Here is a 16,432-nt window from a genome sequence, read left to right on the forward strand (position 1 = left end):
CTCACACATTTCTATTATTTTTTGTAATAAGCATTTTTCATTAATTTTCATTGTTTCATCTACTGTTTTTGTTATCAAAATTCCAAGGTATTTAATATATTCTTCCTTCCAAACAAAAGGGAATGTTTTAAATAATCCTTTTGTACAATGTATATTTAGTGGAAGAATCTCTGATTTGTTCCAATTAATTTTATATCCTGAAAAATTTCCAAATTTCTCAATCAATTCAAGTAGATGTGGAATGGTGGATTCTGGATTCTTCAGATATAGTAATAAATCATCTGCATAAGCAGATATCTTATATTCCTTATCTGAATGAGATATACCCTGTATCTCCTTAGCTTGTTGGATGGCTAATATTAAGGGTTCTAAAACAATATCAAACAGCAAAGGGGATAAGGGACATCCTTGTCTAACTCCTCTCTGTAGATTAAATTTTTCTGAAAACGTATTATTAATATATAGTCTAGCAGAGGGGGAGCTATACATTGTTTGTATCATTTGTATAAATCCAGGACCTATACCAAACCATTCCATTGCTTGATACATAAAAGGCCATTCTACTCTATCAAAGGCCTTTTCTGCATCTAATGAAATTGCAAAAGTAGGTTCATTCATTTTCTTTGTTAAATATAACATATGGAATGTTAATCTAGTATTGTGAGATGAATGTCTTTGAGCAACGAATCCTGTTTGATGCATACCTATTATATGGGGAAGAGCTTTAGCTAATCTTAGCGCAAGTATTTTTGCTAATAATTTTCCATCTACATTTATTAAAGATATTGGTCTATAGTTTGAGACCAAAGTGGGATCTTTATTGGACTTTGGCAAAACAATAGTCAAAGATTCTGCTATAGTGCCTTTAATACAACCTTTATTGAGCTGATATTGATAAAGATTTAATAAATAGGGTAATAAAAAATTTTGAAATGTTTTATAAAATTCCACTGTATATCCATCACCACCTGGAGCGGATCCAACTCTAAGGGACTTCAAAGCTGTTCCTAATTCTTTTAGTGATATTGGTTCTTCCAAACTTCGTTTTATATGTTCAGGAATTTTTGGACCCTCTAACATTTTTAAAAATTCAAAACCATCTTTTTCTTTATTTAGATAATTTTCGGAAGAATAAAGAGATTTATAAAATTTTAAGAATTGTTTTAAAATTGGTTCAATTTGTGTAAATGTATTTCCATTTTCATCTTTTATTGCTATTAATTTTGTTTTTCTTTTTTTCGCTTTAAGATAATTTGCCAATATTCTTCCTGATTTGTTTGAATTACCATAGTACAATGTTTGTTGAGAAAATAAATCTTTCCTAATCATCTTAGATGAGATCTCATTATATTTACCTTTTAATTTTAATAATTCTTGTTGAATAGAATATTCCCATTTTTCTATAAGTTTTGATTCTAAATTTTTAATCTCTTTTTCTAAGATTAAAAATTGTTTTTTAATTTGTTTTTTTAGAAAAGCCGAATAAGAAATTATTTGTCCTCTAATTGATGCCTTAAAAGCATCCCATAAAATTTCTCTGTTAATATCATCATTATCATTTATTTGAAAAAATTCTTTCATTTTTGTTAGGAGATTTTCACAAAAGTTTTGGTCAACCAACAGTGTATTATCCATTTTCCAAATTGGTCTGTTATTATTTTGATCTGTAGTTTTAATTTTGATCCACACTCCACCATGGTCAGATAGAATAATTGGATCAATGGCTGCTTGTGTCACTTGATGTGCAAGATGATTTGAAGTAAAGATATAATCTATTCTTGAAAAGGAATTGTGAACATGAGAACAGAAAGAAAATTCCCGACCATCAAAATGAAGTATTCTCCATATATCTATTAAATCACAAGATTGAATCAAATTATCTAGTCCCATAGATTTCATAACTCTACTTGGGTTTTTATCTAATAAAGGATCCATTACAGCATTGAAGTCCCCTGCTACTATAAGATTTGAAGTAGCCAGTGGTATGATCATTTGTTGAAGAGTTTTAAAGAATTCATTTTGGTTCGAATTAGGGGCGTATATATTGATTAACGTCATGGTAGTATTTCCCATATTCATTTCCACCATTATCCATCTTCCATGAATATCTGAAGCTTTTAGTTTAAATGAAGCAGAGCATTTTTTATTAATTAAAATAGCAACACCTGCTTTTTTCCCTATAGCTGGTGAGAAAAAACACTGTTTGACCCAGCCTCCTTCTAGCTTACTAGATTCTATATGTGAGAGGTGGGTCTCTTGTATAAGGCATATATCTGCATCTTGCCTTTTTAAAAATGATAGTGCTTTTTTCCTTTTTATCATATGATTTAGACCGTTAACATTTAAAGATATAATTTTAATATCCATTTATTTTTAAATTTTCAGGTATTAAATTATGTATATTTTCCCAATGTTTTAAGTATTTCATTTCTCTTTTTTCCTTTACACCCATGATTACCTTATATATTTCCTTATTATTCCCTCCCATCCCTTTTATCCCTCCCTTCCCTCCCTTATTAATTACGAAAACTTGGATACGCAGGTTGAGGTTAGATTTAGATAACTCCCACAAGCTATTAATAATTATCTAAAGTACTACCATCTTTTCTCTATTTCTGTATATTTTCTCTTATTTTATTATTAATTATAAGAATAAGTAAAAAGTTTTTCATTCTTATATATTGAAAGATTATTTTCTATATTTATATGTCTTTGAATCCATAAGAATGATTATATTACATTACTTATATCTGAGAACATTTCAATTATAATTCATTTCTTTTCAGGTGGTAAATTATTTTTACTTTAAAAAGCTTTCATACCTGGGTATAATACGTTTATCATGTTAAGAGCATTCGAATTTAGCCTCTTTCCACAGAACTGTAACTAGAGTCTTCAGCACAGGAATTCCCTCATCTCTTATGCTCAATATTTTCCTATGATTCACGAGAGAGTTGTCAATTAAGAGAAGCTAATAATCCCATCAGTGTTCTATTCATGAGCCTAGACCCTAATTCAAACTAGAGAATGGCATGGAGACGAATCTGTTCCTTTCCTTCAGGAACTAAATTTCCTTATCTCGTCTTTGCCCCATTGTTGTAAGCTCTGTCTCAATAGCATACTCTCCAGACACTTATGATTTTAAAGTATCTGAGGCCTGTGTAGACGAGAGTGAAGTCCTGTGCCAAAAACTCCCCTTATATCTCCCGTAGAGGATTGCCAGGTTGAACAAATTGTCTATAAAGATGAAACATGAAATTTGAGATATATATATGTAAAAAACTTTTCAGGCAATCTTTGCGTTTCAGATATATTCTTTTCATATATATCGTATTTAAAACGCATTTTAATGTATTTGAAACGCAAAATTAAACCTGAAGTACCGCCTTCAACAGGAAATATAACAAACCAATCACTTCGTCTTTTTTATAATCTTCTCTGTGATTGAAGGATGATTCTCCTTCTCACCATTACTCCGCCTTCAAAGTTTCTCAACTAATCAGTACATCTTTAAGTTTGTTGAAAAAACTTTCTTCGTCATCATTTGAGTTCGGAGATGTGTTTCAATTCATTTTCGTTTCTGCTAGTAAGTTTATTCTATTTATTCTATGTAGAATTCTAGAATTTTTGTATTTTTTCCGTTTTCTTGTTTTCCATGGAGAATGTTGCAAGTTGTTTAAGTCTTTAATTCGATCCTTGTGTGTTCTTTTTTCCATTGCTTTCCGTTCCGATATAATCTGTAACCGCTGTTCTTTTATTGAAATTCGTTATCATATAAGTCAAAGTTTTCACAAATTGGTCAGTAGTCTTTAGTATGAACCCATTAAATGTTCTTTAGATTGTCATAGGTTGCTCCAGTTGATTCATAAATTCCTGTAGTTTTTTTGGATCCGTAAAGTTTTGCGTTTTGTTAGCAATGGTAACCTTCATAATCGCCGGGTAAAGGAGCCCAAATCTAGCTCCTAGAGATCTTAGTTGTGGTCTCATATCTAAGAATTGTTTTCTTCTTGTTGCTGTTTCTTTTGCAAAGTCCGGGACAATGTATATTTTTGAATCTTGGCATTTAAGATTTTTTATTTCCTTGGCTATTTGGCATATTTCAATTGCTTGTTGATGTCTTAAAAGTTTGAAAATTAAAGTTCTTGGACCTGTTTGAGTGTTATTTCTTTGTGTTGGAATCCTATGAGCTCTTTCAATTTCCAGTTCCGTTTTAAATTTCAGTGGTAGTATTTTAGGTAGAAATTTTTCAAGAAATGCAATCGGATCATTCTTTTCCACTCCTTCAGGTAATCCGATTATTCTTAAATTATTCCGTCTTTCACGATTCCGGCTGTCTTCAAGATTTTTTTTTATCTCTGTTATTTCTTTCCATATGATTTTGCTGTGATTCATATCTGTATTTAATTGTTCTGTAATATCTTCTAATGTTGAAATTCTATTTTCTGTGATGTCCACTCTTTTAGTTAGGATTGCAGCATCTTCCATTGCTTTTTGTAGTTTTTTGTTACTATCTAAGACAATTTCTTTTATTTGTCTTAGTTCTTCCATAACATCCAGATTTTTTTCTGTTGGTAATGGGATTTTAGAGGGTGTACCTGGCTCTGGTTTCGACCTCTTATTGCTTCCCGATGTTCCAGCTCCCAAATCAGCTTTATTTTGTTTAGTTGAAGTCATATTTCAATATATATTTTTTTTTTTTTTTTTTTTAAATATTTGGTAGTAATTCTTTTTAATATGTTTGCATATAAGGAGCTATTTGTTTATCCAACCATCCGTCCAAGCCACGCCCCCTTTTTTTTTTTTTTTTTTTTTTTTTTTCCAGTACTCTTAAAGCAACTGTAAATTATTTGTCTCAAGTTCTATTACTGTGAGTGAAAAAAATGTCGGTAGTCTTTCTTTCTCTTTCTTCTTCTTCAAGCCTTATCTCCTTCAAGCCTTATCGTTGTTGACATTTAGCTTCAGCGTTGAAAGAAAAAAAAAATTTGTAGCCCCTTTTTTCCCTTTTTTGGCTCTCCTCTTATAAGCCCAATCGCAGCTTCTACCATGGAGAGCAATATTCCATCCAGTATATTTTTACTTTAGTCTTTTGAAGTATATGTATATGTATTTTCAGCGTCTCTCAATTGCCTCGACGCTATCCCTCTTCAGGTTAGAGAAATCGTTAATCCTTTTATTTGTCTTTTCTCACAGCCCAAGCGCTGAAAAAAAAAAAACTACAATCTCCTATATCTGAATCTTTTTAATCACAGCAGTGGAGATTGACATTTATATTTATATTTATCCTTCACAATTTTTCGAAGTTAGCAGCAGCAAGGAAATAGAGATTCATTCATTTATTAGCCAGCAAGGAAATAGTTAAAAAAAACCGTTGCCAAGTAGATTCTACTGCAGACCTCGCTTCATCTCCGGCAGAGGATAGTCATTTCAAAACAGCCTATCTCTTTAGCATGACAGGCATCAGGCATCAGGCACTTCACAAACAAAACAAAAAACTTTTATCTCTGTCGCTAGGCAGTTCCGGCAGCTTCAGACTCCGTCGATCTCCAGCCCTCTGCACCTCGCTTCTCAGGAAGTAGAAACGGCACTTCTGTCCTTTTATTTTCACTTTTAAAACGTTTCTCCGACTTAACCAAGGAGGTAGATTTCAATTTATATAACTTTCAAGAACTTTCTTTGGTAGTTTTTTCTGAAAAAAGCTTGTTTCTACGGAGCTTCCTCTTCACCCAACCGTCATCATTCGCGTCCAAGCCACGCCCCCCAACAGTAGCATTTTTTAAATAATCTGTCTTGTCCCCAAATAAACAGAAATGTGTCTGGGAGACTTGATAGACTAATGCATTTAGAGTACATAAAGCACAGTTACTTACCGTAACAGGTGTTATCCAGGGACAGCAGGCAGATATTCTTAACGCATGGGTGACGTCACCGACGGAGCCCCGGTACGGACACTTTTAACTAGAAAGTTCTAGTTGGCCGCACCGCGCATGCGCGAGTGCCTTCCCGCCCGACGGAGGAGTGCGTGGTCCCCAGTTAAGATAAGCCAGCTAAGAAGCCAACCCGGGGAGGTGGGTGGGACGTAAGAATATCTGCCTGCTGTCCCTGGATAACACCTGTTACGGTAAGTAACTGTGCTTTATCCCAGGACAAGCAGGCAGCATATTCTTAACGCATGGGTGACCTCCAAGCTAATAGAGAGGGAGGAGGGATGGTTGGCCATTAGGAAAATAAATTTTGTAACACAGATTGGCCGAAGTGTCCATCCCATCTGGAGAAGGCATCCAGACAGTAGTGGGCAGTGAACGTGTGAACTGAGGAACAAGTGGCAGCCTTGCAGATCTCCTCGATGGGCGTGGAGCGGAGGAAAGCCACAGAAGCAGCCATAGCTCTGACCCTGTGGGCCGTGACAGCACCTTCCAGTGAGACATCGGCCCGAGCATAACAGAACGCAATGCAGGCAGCAAGCCAGTTGGAAAGCGTCCGTTTAGAGACAGGACGACCTAGACAGTTAGGGTCGAAGGACAAAAAGAGCTGAGGTGACGAGCGGTGTGCCCTGGTACGGTCAAGGTAGTAAGCAAGGGCACGCTTACAGTCCAGCGTGTGCAATGCCTGTTCCCCAGGATGAGAATGGGGCTTAGGGAAAAAGACAGGCAACACAATGGACTGGTTGAGATGAAATTCCGAGACCACCTTGGGAAGGAATTTAGGATGGGTACGCAGAACCACCTTGTCATGGTGAAAAACAGTGAAAGGTGGGTCAGCAACCAGTGCATGCAGCTCACTAACCCTCCTGGCAGAGGTGATGGCAATGAGGAAAAGCACCTTCCATGTAAGAAATTTGAGTGAAGATGTGGCAAGAGGCTCAAACGGAGGTTTCATGAGGGCTGATAAAACCACATTCAGGTCCCAGACGACTGGAGGAGGCTTCAGAGGTGGTTTGACATTGAGGAGGCCTCTTATGAACCGGGAAACCAGTGGATGAGCCGTGAGAGGTTTTCCGAGGATAGGCTCATGAAACGCAGTGATGGCCATGAGGTGGACTCTGATTTAGGTAGACTTGAGGCCAGCGTCGGACAGAGAGAGCAAATAGTCCAGAACAGTTTCCACCGTCAATGAGGTGGGATCGTGGTGATGCAGGAGACACCAAGAGGAGAACCTGGTCCACTTCTGATGGTAACACTGGAGGGTGGCCGGTTTCCTGGAGGCATCCAAAATACGACGGACAGGCTGAGACAGATTGTCTGGAGAGGTCAGCCCGAGAGAAACCAAGCTGTCAGGTGGAGCAAAGACAGATTGGGATGCAGTAGAGACTGATGCTGCTGTGTAAGTAGAGTAGGAAACACAGGAAGAGGAATGGGCTCCCTGGAGCTGAGCTGGAGCAGGAGGGAGAACCAGTGTTGGCGAGGCCACCGAGGAGCGATGAGAATCATGGTGGCTCTGTCCCTGCGGAGTTTGGATAAGGTCCGCAACATCAGAGGCAGTGGAGGAAAGGCATAGAGGAACCGATCCGTCCAGTTTAGCAGGAATGCATCCGGGGCCAGACGATGAGGAGAGAAGAGTCTGGAACAGAACTGGGGCAGCTGATGGATGTGAGGAACTGCAAAGAGGTCCACCTGAGGAGTGCCCCAGCGAGCAAAGATGGCGTGAAGTGTGGGAGGATCCAGAGTCTACTCGTGAGGTTGAAGGATGCGGCTAAGATTGTCGGCCAGGGAGTTCTGTTCTCCCTGGATATAGACAGCCTTGAGGAAGAGACTGTGGGCCGTGGCCCAGGTCCAGATGCGGATGGCCTCCTGACAGAGGAGGGGAGATCCGGTGCCGCCTTGCTTGTTTATGTAGTACATGGCGACTTGGTTGTCTGTGCACATGAGCAGAACCTGAGGGTAGAGAAGGTGCTGGAAGGCCTTGAGAGCATAGAACATGGCTCTGAGTTCCAGGAAATTGATGTGATGTTGACGCTCCTGAGGGGACCAGAGTCCCTGGGTGCGAAGATCTCCCAGGTGAGCTCCCCATGCATAGGGGGAGGCATCCGTGGTTATGAGCATGGAGTGAGGGGGTAGATGAAAGAGCAGACCCCTGGAAAGATTTGAGGAGTTCAACCACCATTGAAGAGATTGCTGAAGAGACGATGTCACAGATATGGGATGAGAAAGAAGATCCGTGGTCTGTGACCATTGGTTGGCAAGAGCCCATTGAGGTGTCCTGAGATGGAGTCGCGCCAGAGGAAGCACATGGACCGTCGAGGCCATGTGGCCCAGGAGGACCATCATCTGTCGGGCTGGAATGGAGTGATGAACGAGCACCTGACGACAGAGGTGGAGCAGGGTCCGTTGACGGTCGGAGGGGAGAAACGCCCTCATCAGAGTGGTGTCGAGAACTGCTCCAATGAACTGAAGTCGCTGTGTGGGAAGCAGATGCGACTTGGGGTAGTTGATCTCGAACCCCAGGAGATGGAGGAAAGAGATGGTGTGATGAGTGGCTTGTAGCACAAGTGGAGACGTAGGTGCTTTCACCAACCAATCGTCCAAATAGGGGAACACCTGGAGGTCGTGAGACCTGAGGAAGGCCGCCACCATAATAAGGCACTTGGTGAACACCCTGGGCGATGAAGCGAGGCCAAAAGGTAGCACTTTGTACTGATAGTGACGGTGCTGTATCTGAAACCGTAGGTAGCGACGTGAGGTCGGATTGATTGGGATGTGAGTGTAGGCCTCTTTGAGGTCCAGAGAACATAGCCAGTCGTGCTGAGAGAGAAGAGGGTAAAGCGTGGCAAGGGAGAGCATTCTGAACTTCTCCTTGACCAGACACTTGTTGAGGTTCCTGAGATCGAGGATGGGACGGAGGTCTCCAGTCTTCTTGGGAACCAGGAAGTAGCGGGAGTAGAATCCCTGACCCCTTTGGTCCGGAGGCACCTCTTCGATGGCATTGAGAAGAAGGGGGGTTTGGGAGGAGTGAGAAGCAGACTCTACGGGAGGATTGTCTGGTGGAAGAGTCTGGAAGTTGAGAGAGTAGCCGTGGCGAATGATGTTGAGGACCCATTGGTCTGATGTGATGACCTCCCAACGGCTGAGGAAGATGTGGAGGCGAACTCCGATAGGCTGAGGAAGAGGCAATGATGGTGGGAGACTGGCTATGCCCTGGAGGAAGAAGTCAAAAGGGCTGAGATGGTTTTGACGGAAGGAGAGGCTTGGCAGGTTGGTGAGACTGTGAGCAAGCCTGAGTTTGATGCTGTTGCCGAGGTCGGCGAGGCTGCTGTTGAGGCGGGTTGAGAGGTCTGGCCAAGAACCTGCGTTGGTAGGAAGACTGCTGTCGGTAGGGGCAAGCCGGCGGAGTCTTCTTTTTAGGCTTCACCAGGGTGTCCCACCTGGTCTCGTGAGCCAAGAGTTTCTGGGTTGTTGAGTCCAGGGACTCTCCGAAGAGTTCATCACCAAGACAAGGTGCATTAGCCAGGCGGTCTTGGTGGTTAATGTCGAGGTCAGAAACTCTCAGCCAGGCCAGACGTCGCATGGCAACAGCCATGGCAGACGCTCGAGAGGTTAGCTCAAATGAGTCATAAATGGAGCGCACCATGAATTTCCGGAGTTGGAGCAGACTGGAAATTTGTTGTTGAAAAAGAGGTACCTTACGTTCAGGGATGTATTTTTGTAAGGCGGAGAGTTGTTGCACCAGATGCTTCATGTAGAAGGAGAAGTGAAAGGTGTAATTATTTGCCCTGTTGGCCAGCATTGCATTCTGGAAAAGGCGCTTGCCAAACTTATCCATAGTTTTTCCCTCTCTGCCAGGAGGGGTAGAGACATAGACACTGGAGCCCTGAGTTTTCTTTAAGGTGGACTCCACCAGGAGAGATTCATGGGGCAATTGAGGCTTGTCAAACACTGGAATGGGAATGACCCGATACAAGCTATCCAATTTGCGAGGGGCCCCAGGGACAGTGAGGGGGTTCTCCCAGTTCTTATAAAAAGTTTCCCGTAGGATGTCATGTACGGGTAACTTGAGGAATTCCTTGGGAGGTTGCTCAAAGTCTAGGGCATCGAGAAAGGCCTGTGACTTTTTAGAGTCGGACTCTAAGGGAATGGAAAGAGCAGCAGACATCTCCCTGAGGAATTTGGTGAACGAGGACTGTTCAGGTTTTGAAACGGTATCAGTCACTGAAGGTTCCTCGTCTGTGGAGGAAGCGTCTTCCTCGGTACCGTGTGGGGATTCTTCCCATAAGTCTGGGTCCCTGATGTCGGGGTGCGCACGGCGGGACATCGGTGTGGAGGGCTCGGCATGGCGGGTTTTGGAGAGAGACTTGCCAGAGCGGACAGAGGCGGTACCAGGTGAGGAAGACCGGTGCCGTACCTGGTACCGAGAAGGATCGGCATCAGAGCAGGTCTGTACCGTAGGTTGAGAAAGATGTGGCTCAGCCGAGAGGACCGGCATGGAAGTGTTGAGCGGTACCGAGGGGGGTCGACACCGATGGAATGGTGCGAGGCTCGGACCGGTCCTGTACCGGAAGGTGCGGTGCCAGTAACGCCGGTAACAGTTGTTGGAGTTGTTGCTGCAGCTGCTCCTGTAACTGGGTTTGGAGTATGGCCGCAATGCGGTCGTCCAGGGGGGGCACCGGTACCGCTTTTTTCTTTTTCGATACCATAGGTGCTGCTCTACGCTCCGGCGATGAGGAGGCCGATTACGAGGCACTCACCGATATCGGAGCGGAGCGTTTGCGGGGTCGATGCGGTGCCGGGGTTGCCGGTGTCGCAACCGTGGCAGGAGGGCGCTCAAGGGAAGTGGAAGGCTTCTTAGCCGGCTTACCTGGGGCCAGCGACCCCGAAGAAGGATCCGGTGGAGTCGAAGTAGTCGGTGTCGACTTTTGCGGTGCCGTCGACATCGCGGCAGATTCCATGGCAGATCCGGTACCGAATAGAATATTTTGCTGGATCTGCCTATTTTTTAATGTGCGCTTTTTAAGCGTAGCACAGCGGGTGCAGGTGTCCGCCCGAAGCTCTGGACCCAAGCACTGCAGGCACCAATTGTGCGGGTCAGTAAGAGAGATCGGGCGTGCACACCGCTGGCACTTCTTAAAGCCCGGTTGAGGGGGCATGAAGGGAAACACGGCCTCCGCAAAATCAAAGCCGGAGGCCTGTATGGTGGCAACAGGCCCCGCCGGGGCCGGCCCTAAAAAATAAAGAAAACTCGACGAGTTTTGTTTTTTATTGTAAAAAGAAAATTAACGGGATCCGAAAGGAAAAAAACTGAAAAAAATTACGCGAGCGGGAAGGCAGAACTAAGTTTTCAACAGCCGTTGAAACACATGCGACTTCTTCGCTCCGCGGAAATGAAGAAACTGGGGACCACGCACTCCTCCGTCGGGCGGGAAGGCACTCGCGCATGCGCGGTGCGGCCAACTAGAACTTTCTAGTTAAAAGTGTCCGTACCGGGGCTCCGTCGGTGACGTCACCCATGCGTTAAGAATATGCTGCCTGCTTGTCCTGGGATAAGAGAGAAGTAATTGAGAAGTTTCATGAAAAGAGAACTGATAAAAGGTTTTCTGCTTAATTCACAAGCACCAAGAAATCCTACACACAATCAAATACCCATTGGGGGGGGGGGCACTCTATAACATAGGTGCTAACATTTACAGTCATGTGAAAAAATTAGGACACCCCATGAAATATTCAGTTCTTTCTTAAGGAATGTTGACATATCAATGTCAAATCTCTATTTTTTATTTACCTCTGGAAAAGAAAGTGATGTAATTGCAGGTACACAACAAAGATTTTCCTTGATCTACTTATGAAACAAAAGGATATCCACTAAAATGTGTATTCTATCTGAGGAATAAATTAGGACACCCTAATAGCTAGTGTTACCCCCTTTGGCTGAAATAACTGCACTGAGATCTCAAGCTCCATCTCTGACCATATCCAAATCTAGGCCAAAAGCCCACCTTTTTGAGGCTGCTTTTAACTTTTGACACCTGTTCAGTACCCATACCTATTTTAAACATTTCTGCAATAACTCCCCAGCACCTCATTTGTTCTGTTTGTCTGTCTTGAACAGTCCAGTCTCTAGTCCTGAGCTCACTGGACTACTGCAACATACTGTAATCTACCTAGGATCTCACAAAAAAAAACATAAGGAAACTGAGACTCATCCAGAACACAGCCAACTGATTAATCTTTGGCTTGAAAAAAAATGTGACCACATCACCCCATACTACAAGAATTTTCACTGGCTACCTATCGAGGCCAGAATAATCTTTAAATTTGGTTGCCTTTGCTTCAAGACCCTCCTCGGCACCACACCCACCTATCTCCTGAAACACCTTACCCTAAAGGACAAACTCCGCATCGCACGCAGAACATTACTGTTCACATTTCCATCTCCCAAAGGATGCAAATTCTAGAGATTCCTCAACAGGACACTCTCCTTTCAAGCAGGGATCTGGAACAACACCTTAAGCGACCAAATCCTGAATGCACCAACATACCATTCATTCTGAAAATCACTAAAAACCCACTTATTCAACAAATTTATCTGATCCTTCTTTTCCGCTCATCTCTTAACTCTTCTAATATGCTCCTTCTTCCTACCCCACCACCCCTGTTCACTCAACTGTCTTCCACATCTTCCCAAATCTACTGATGTAACCTCGATGTCCTTACAGCATCCCTTGTTGGTCTTGTTGTATACCGTCTTGAACTGAAAAGGTTTGACGGGATATAAATAAAGCTATTATTATTATTATTGTAAGCTATGTTAAGTAGGGACTGTCTCATACATGTTTTATGTACAGCGCTACATACGTCTAGTAGCACTATAAAACTAAAGTTGTCGTAGTAGTAATAGTAATCAACACACATAATTCATGACACTTTTAGTACTGTACCCACACCCTGCTCCCAGCATCACCTACTAGAGTGTTGCGCGGGGACAGAAATCCCACCCGTCCCCGCCAAAGTCCCACCCGTCCCCGTGAGGACTCCCACCCGTTCCCGCGAGGAATCCCTCCGTCCCCACCCGTCCCCATGAGGAATCCCCTACGCCCCCGTCCATCCCTATAAACTTCAGAAATAGTTATTTCAGTTAATTATGCTACTGAATTAAAGGCTCTGGTAAAAACCCATTTAAAAATAAGCAAAAAGACTTTATTAATTTGGAAATATTAATTGGGAAGAATACATACTTTGTAAACGGGTTTCTACCAGAGCCTCTAATGTTTATAAATTTTTATCAACACAACTAATATACTACTTTATCCTGAAGCAAAAAAAAAGAAAAAAGAAATAGAATTCTTTTCCTACCTTTGTTGCCTAGTTTCTGCTTTCCTCATGTTCTCATTCAATTCCTTCCATCCACTGTCTCTCTTCTCTCTGCGTCTTCCATTTGCTCTGTTACTGTGCCTCTCCCTTTCTCCCCCTTCCAAATTGGTCTGGCACCCATCTTCTTCCCTCCGCTCCCCCCATAGTCTGGCATCTCTGTCTTCTTCCCTGCCAGCGTCTTCTCCCCACTCTCTCTTCCCCATTTCCTTTCAGCGTCCTTCTCCTCCCCATCTTCCCCATGACCTGTCAGCATCCTTCTCCCCCCTCTGTCTTCCACATGTGCTTTCAGTGTTCTTCTCCCCCCTGTCTTCCCCATGTCCATTCAGCGTCTTTCTCCCCCCTCCCATCCTCCCCATGTTCTTTTAGCGTCCTTTTCCCCCCCTCTGTCTTCCCCATGTGCTTTCAGCGTCCTTCTTCCCACCTCCCGTCCTCCCCATGTCCTTTCAGCGTCCTTTTCCACCCCTTTGTCTTCCCCAGTGCTTTCAGCGTCCTTCTCCCCCCTCAGTTTTACCCATTTCCCTTAAGCGTCTTTTCTTCTCCACTCCACCCATCCTCCCTTTCTCCCTCCCTGCCCCTTAACTTTGTGGTGCTTCCCCACCCGACCGACAACAGAACAGGCCCGATCGGACAAACCTCCCTGCCCTGTAGCCGCGGATCTAAATTACCTTCTTACAGCAGCTGGAGTATTGAAGCTGCTGTAAGAAGGTAATTTAGATTCGCGGCTACAGGGCAGGGAGGTTTGTCAGCCGGGCCTGTTGTCTGTCGATCGGGGGACATGACCGGCTGTGCACACTCCCCCCTCACCATGGCTGCACCCGGGGCGGACCGCCCTCCGCTTTGGTACACCACTGCCTTCTCCCTACCTGCCCTGCCGCACACAGCCAACCGGAAGTCTTCACGATGTCAGCGCTGACGTCGGAGGAAGGGAGGGCTTTGCTTAAGCCCTCCCTCCGACGTCAGCACTGACATCGGGGAAGGCTTCCGATTGGCTATGTGTGCTGCAGCAGGGCAGGAAGAAAATGGAAGACGAGGCCTCACAGCAGGGCAGGTAGGAACGGCATTGAACCCCGCGGGATCCCCGAGAGCCATCCCCATGGGATCCCCGCGTCCCCACAGGATTCCCGTGACCCGAAGGGGGAACCCGCAGGATTCCCGTTGTCCCCGTTCAGCTCTCTGTCATCTACAGTAAAAGTATACAAATTGATGCCATCATGCATACTTTTATGCCCATCACAATTTTATAAGAGCCGTTTTATTTATTTATTCATTTATTTATTTAGGCCGTCCTCCCAAACAGCCCTGAACTGGTCACAAGAGTACATTCACAGTATAAGCAGGACAAACTTTGGTGGGAAATACATACTTGGTGGACATAGGGGAGTTAAATTTCAGCTTTTACAGTATACACTTCCCTCTCCCTATTCACGGTTTCGATGTTCGCGGTTTTGATTATTCGTGATTTTTTTTCCCTAGGCCCCCCACCCCTTGAGAATCGCTCGTTGGGAGCCCGCACCAAAAAAAAAAAAACGATCAGAGGAGGAGGGAGGGCGATCAGAGGAGGCGATTGGAGGTAGAGGGGGGGCGATCGGAGGCAAGCAGCCGCCCCAGGAGGACGAGACTGCTACACGAGACTGCTACAGGGAGTACCTGTTGTAGTCTTGTAAGACCACGGGAACTCACAGCTCAGCTCTGCACAAGGCAGGAGTGTAGGAAGATCGCTCCTGCCCCGCATCACCGCTAGACCACCAGGTAAGGTCCGGGGGTGGGTCAGAGCTGGCTCAAAAGTTATTCGCAAATTTTCCCTATTCGCGGGCCGGCTCTGCCACTAACCCCCGCGATTAGGGAGAAGTGTAGTCATAACATACAGACTTGAAAATACAGTCTTAGTGGACATAGGGTGTTTTAAAATTGTGGCATTTTCCGTATGGACATACCTAACATAGAGGTAAGATAGCTTTTGCTTTGCAGGTGTGTGCATCTTTGATTTTTGATCCAGTGGGTGTCACAGATAAGTTTTACTGGGAAAGAGATTCATTTTTAGAATATAGTACAATTTGATTTTGTTTGGGTGCTTGCGGTGGCATGCAGGTTTTGGTGCTAAAATTGATAAAATTAACCCTTCTTTCGTTTTGTTACCGTTTCATCAACCACACTACAGAAAAAAAGTTTAGAGTAATAGTCTGGGTTTTTACCATGCCAGGATTGGTAACAATCATCCCTTTGCATTCTTCTGCATACTTCTGCCACTCGAGCTCTTCCCATTGGAGCATATTACCTAGTTCTTCCTCAGGCACTAAAGCTTTACTGCACCGCAGCAGGTACAACAAGATCTGATGCATCGACAGCACTTCTTTACCTCCATCTTAAAGAAAAACAGACAGAGCCAAAAGATGAACAGAGGACTCCTGGAAGGTAATTTTAGAAAAGAGCTCCTATGTGAGACGTTCACAAGGCACCTCTGTTATAAATTCCCATTGTAGGTGTGTGCCTAACTTTAGATAGAAGAATTTATACCATGCAAAAGACTGGTGTAAATGGTTGCGCCTAAAGTTGGCACTAGCATGGATAAGTGACAATATTCTATAACCTACACGCGCAACTGCAACACATACCTCTGATTTGTCCATGTTCATATCCCCTTTGCAGTTGCCCACTATAGCATTTAGGCACTCCGTTTATTGAGTAGGATTCAAAGAGCAGGTACGCACATAACTACAAATTAGTGACAATTCCATAAGAACATAAGAGTTGCCATACTGAGATAGACCGAAGGTCCATCAAGCTCAATATCCTGTTTCCAAACCAGGTCACAATTACCTGGCAAGATCCCAAAAAGTAATACAGATTTTATGCTGCTTATCCTAGGAATAAGCAGTGGATTTTCACAAATCCATCTTAATAATGGCTTATAAACTTTTATGAAATTACTAAAACCTTTTTTAAACCCCGCTAAGCTAACTGCTTTCACCACATTCTCTGGCAACAAATTCCAAAGTTGACTTACACACTGAGGCCCTGATTCTGAATAGGACGCCCAGGAGAGGTGTCCTATACAGAATCGTTCCTACACTAAACCCCGATTCTGTAACCGGCGTCCATGGTACAGACGCCGGTTAGAGAATCGGGTTAAATTA

The 16,432-nt window shown here is 43.6% G+C and overlaps 1 protein-coding gene across 1 annotated transcript in view; it reads right to left on the reverse strand.

The window, feature by feature from the left end:
* DROSHA (drosha ribonuclease III) overlaps positions 1 to 16,432 on the reverse strand; it is a 318,886-nt gene that overhangs the window by 172,546 nt on the left and 129,908 nt on the right. The window contains exon 13 of the mRNA XM_033934987.1: positions 15,491 to 15,660. Within this exon, the coding sequence (XP_033790878.1) occupies positions 15,491 to 15,660 (170 nt within the window). The remainder of the gene's footprint in view (positions 1 to 15,490; positions 15,661 to 16,432) is intronic.

The sequence above is a fragment of the Geotrypetes seraphini genome, chromosome 2, assembly GCF_902459505.1.
Source record: "Geotrypetes seraphini chromosome 2, aGeoSer1.1, whole genome shotgun sequence".
In the NCBI taxonomy this organism is placed as follows: domain Eukaryota; kingdom Metazoa; phylum Chordata; class Amphibia; order Gymnophiona; family Dermophiidae; genus Geotrypetes; species Geotrypetes seraphini.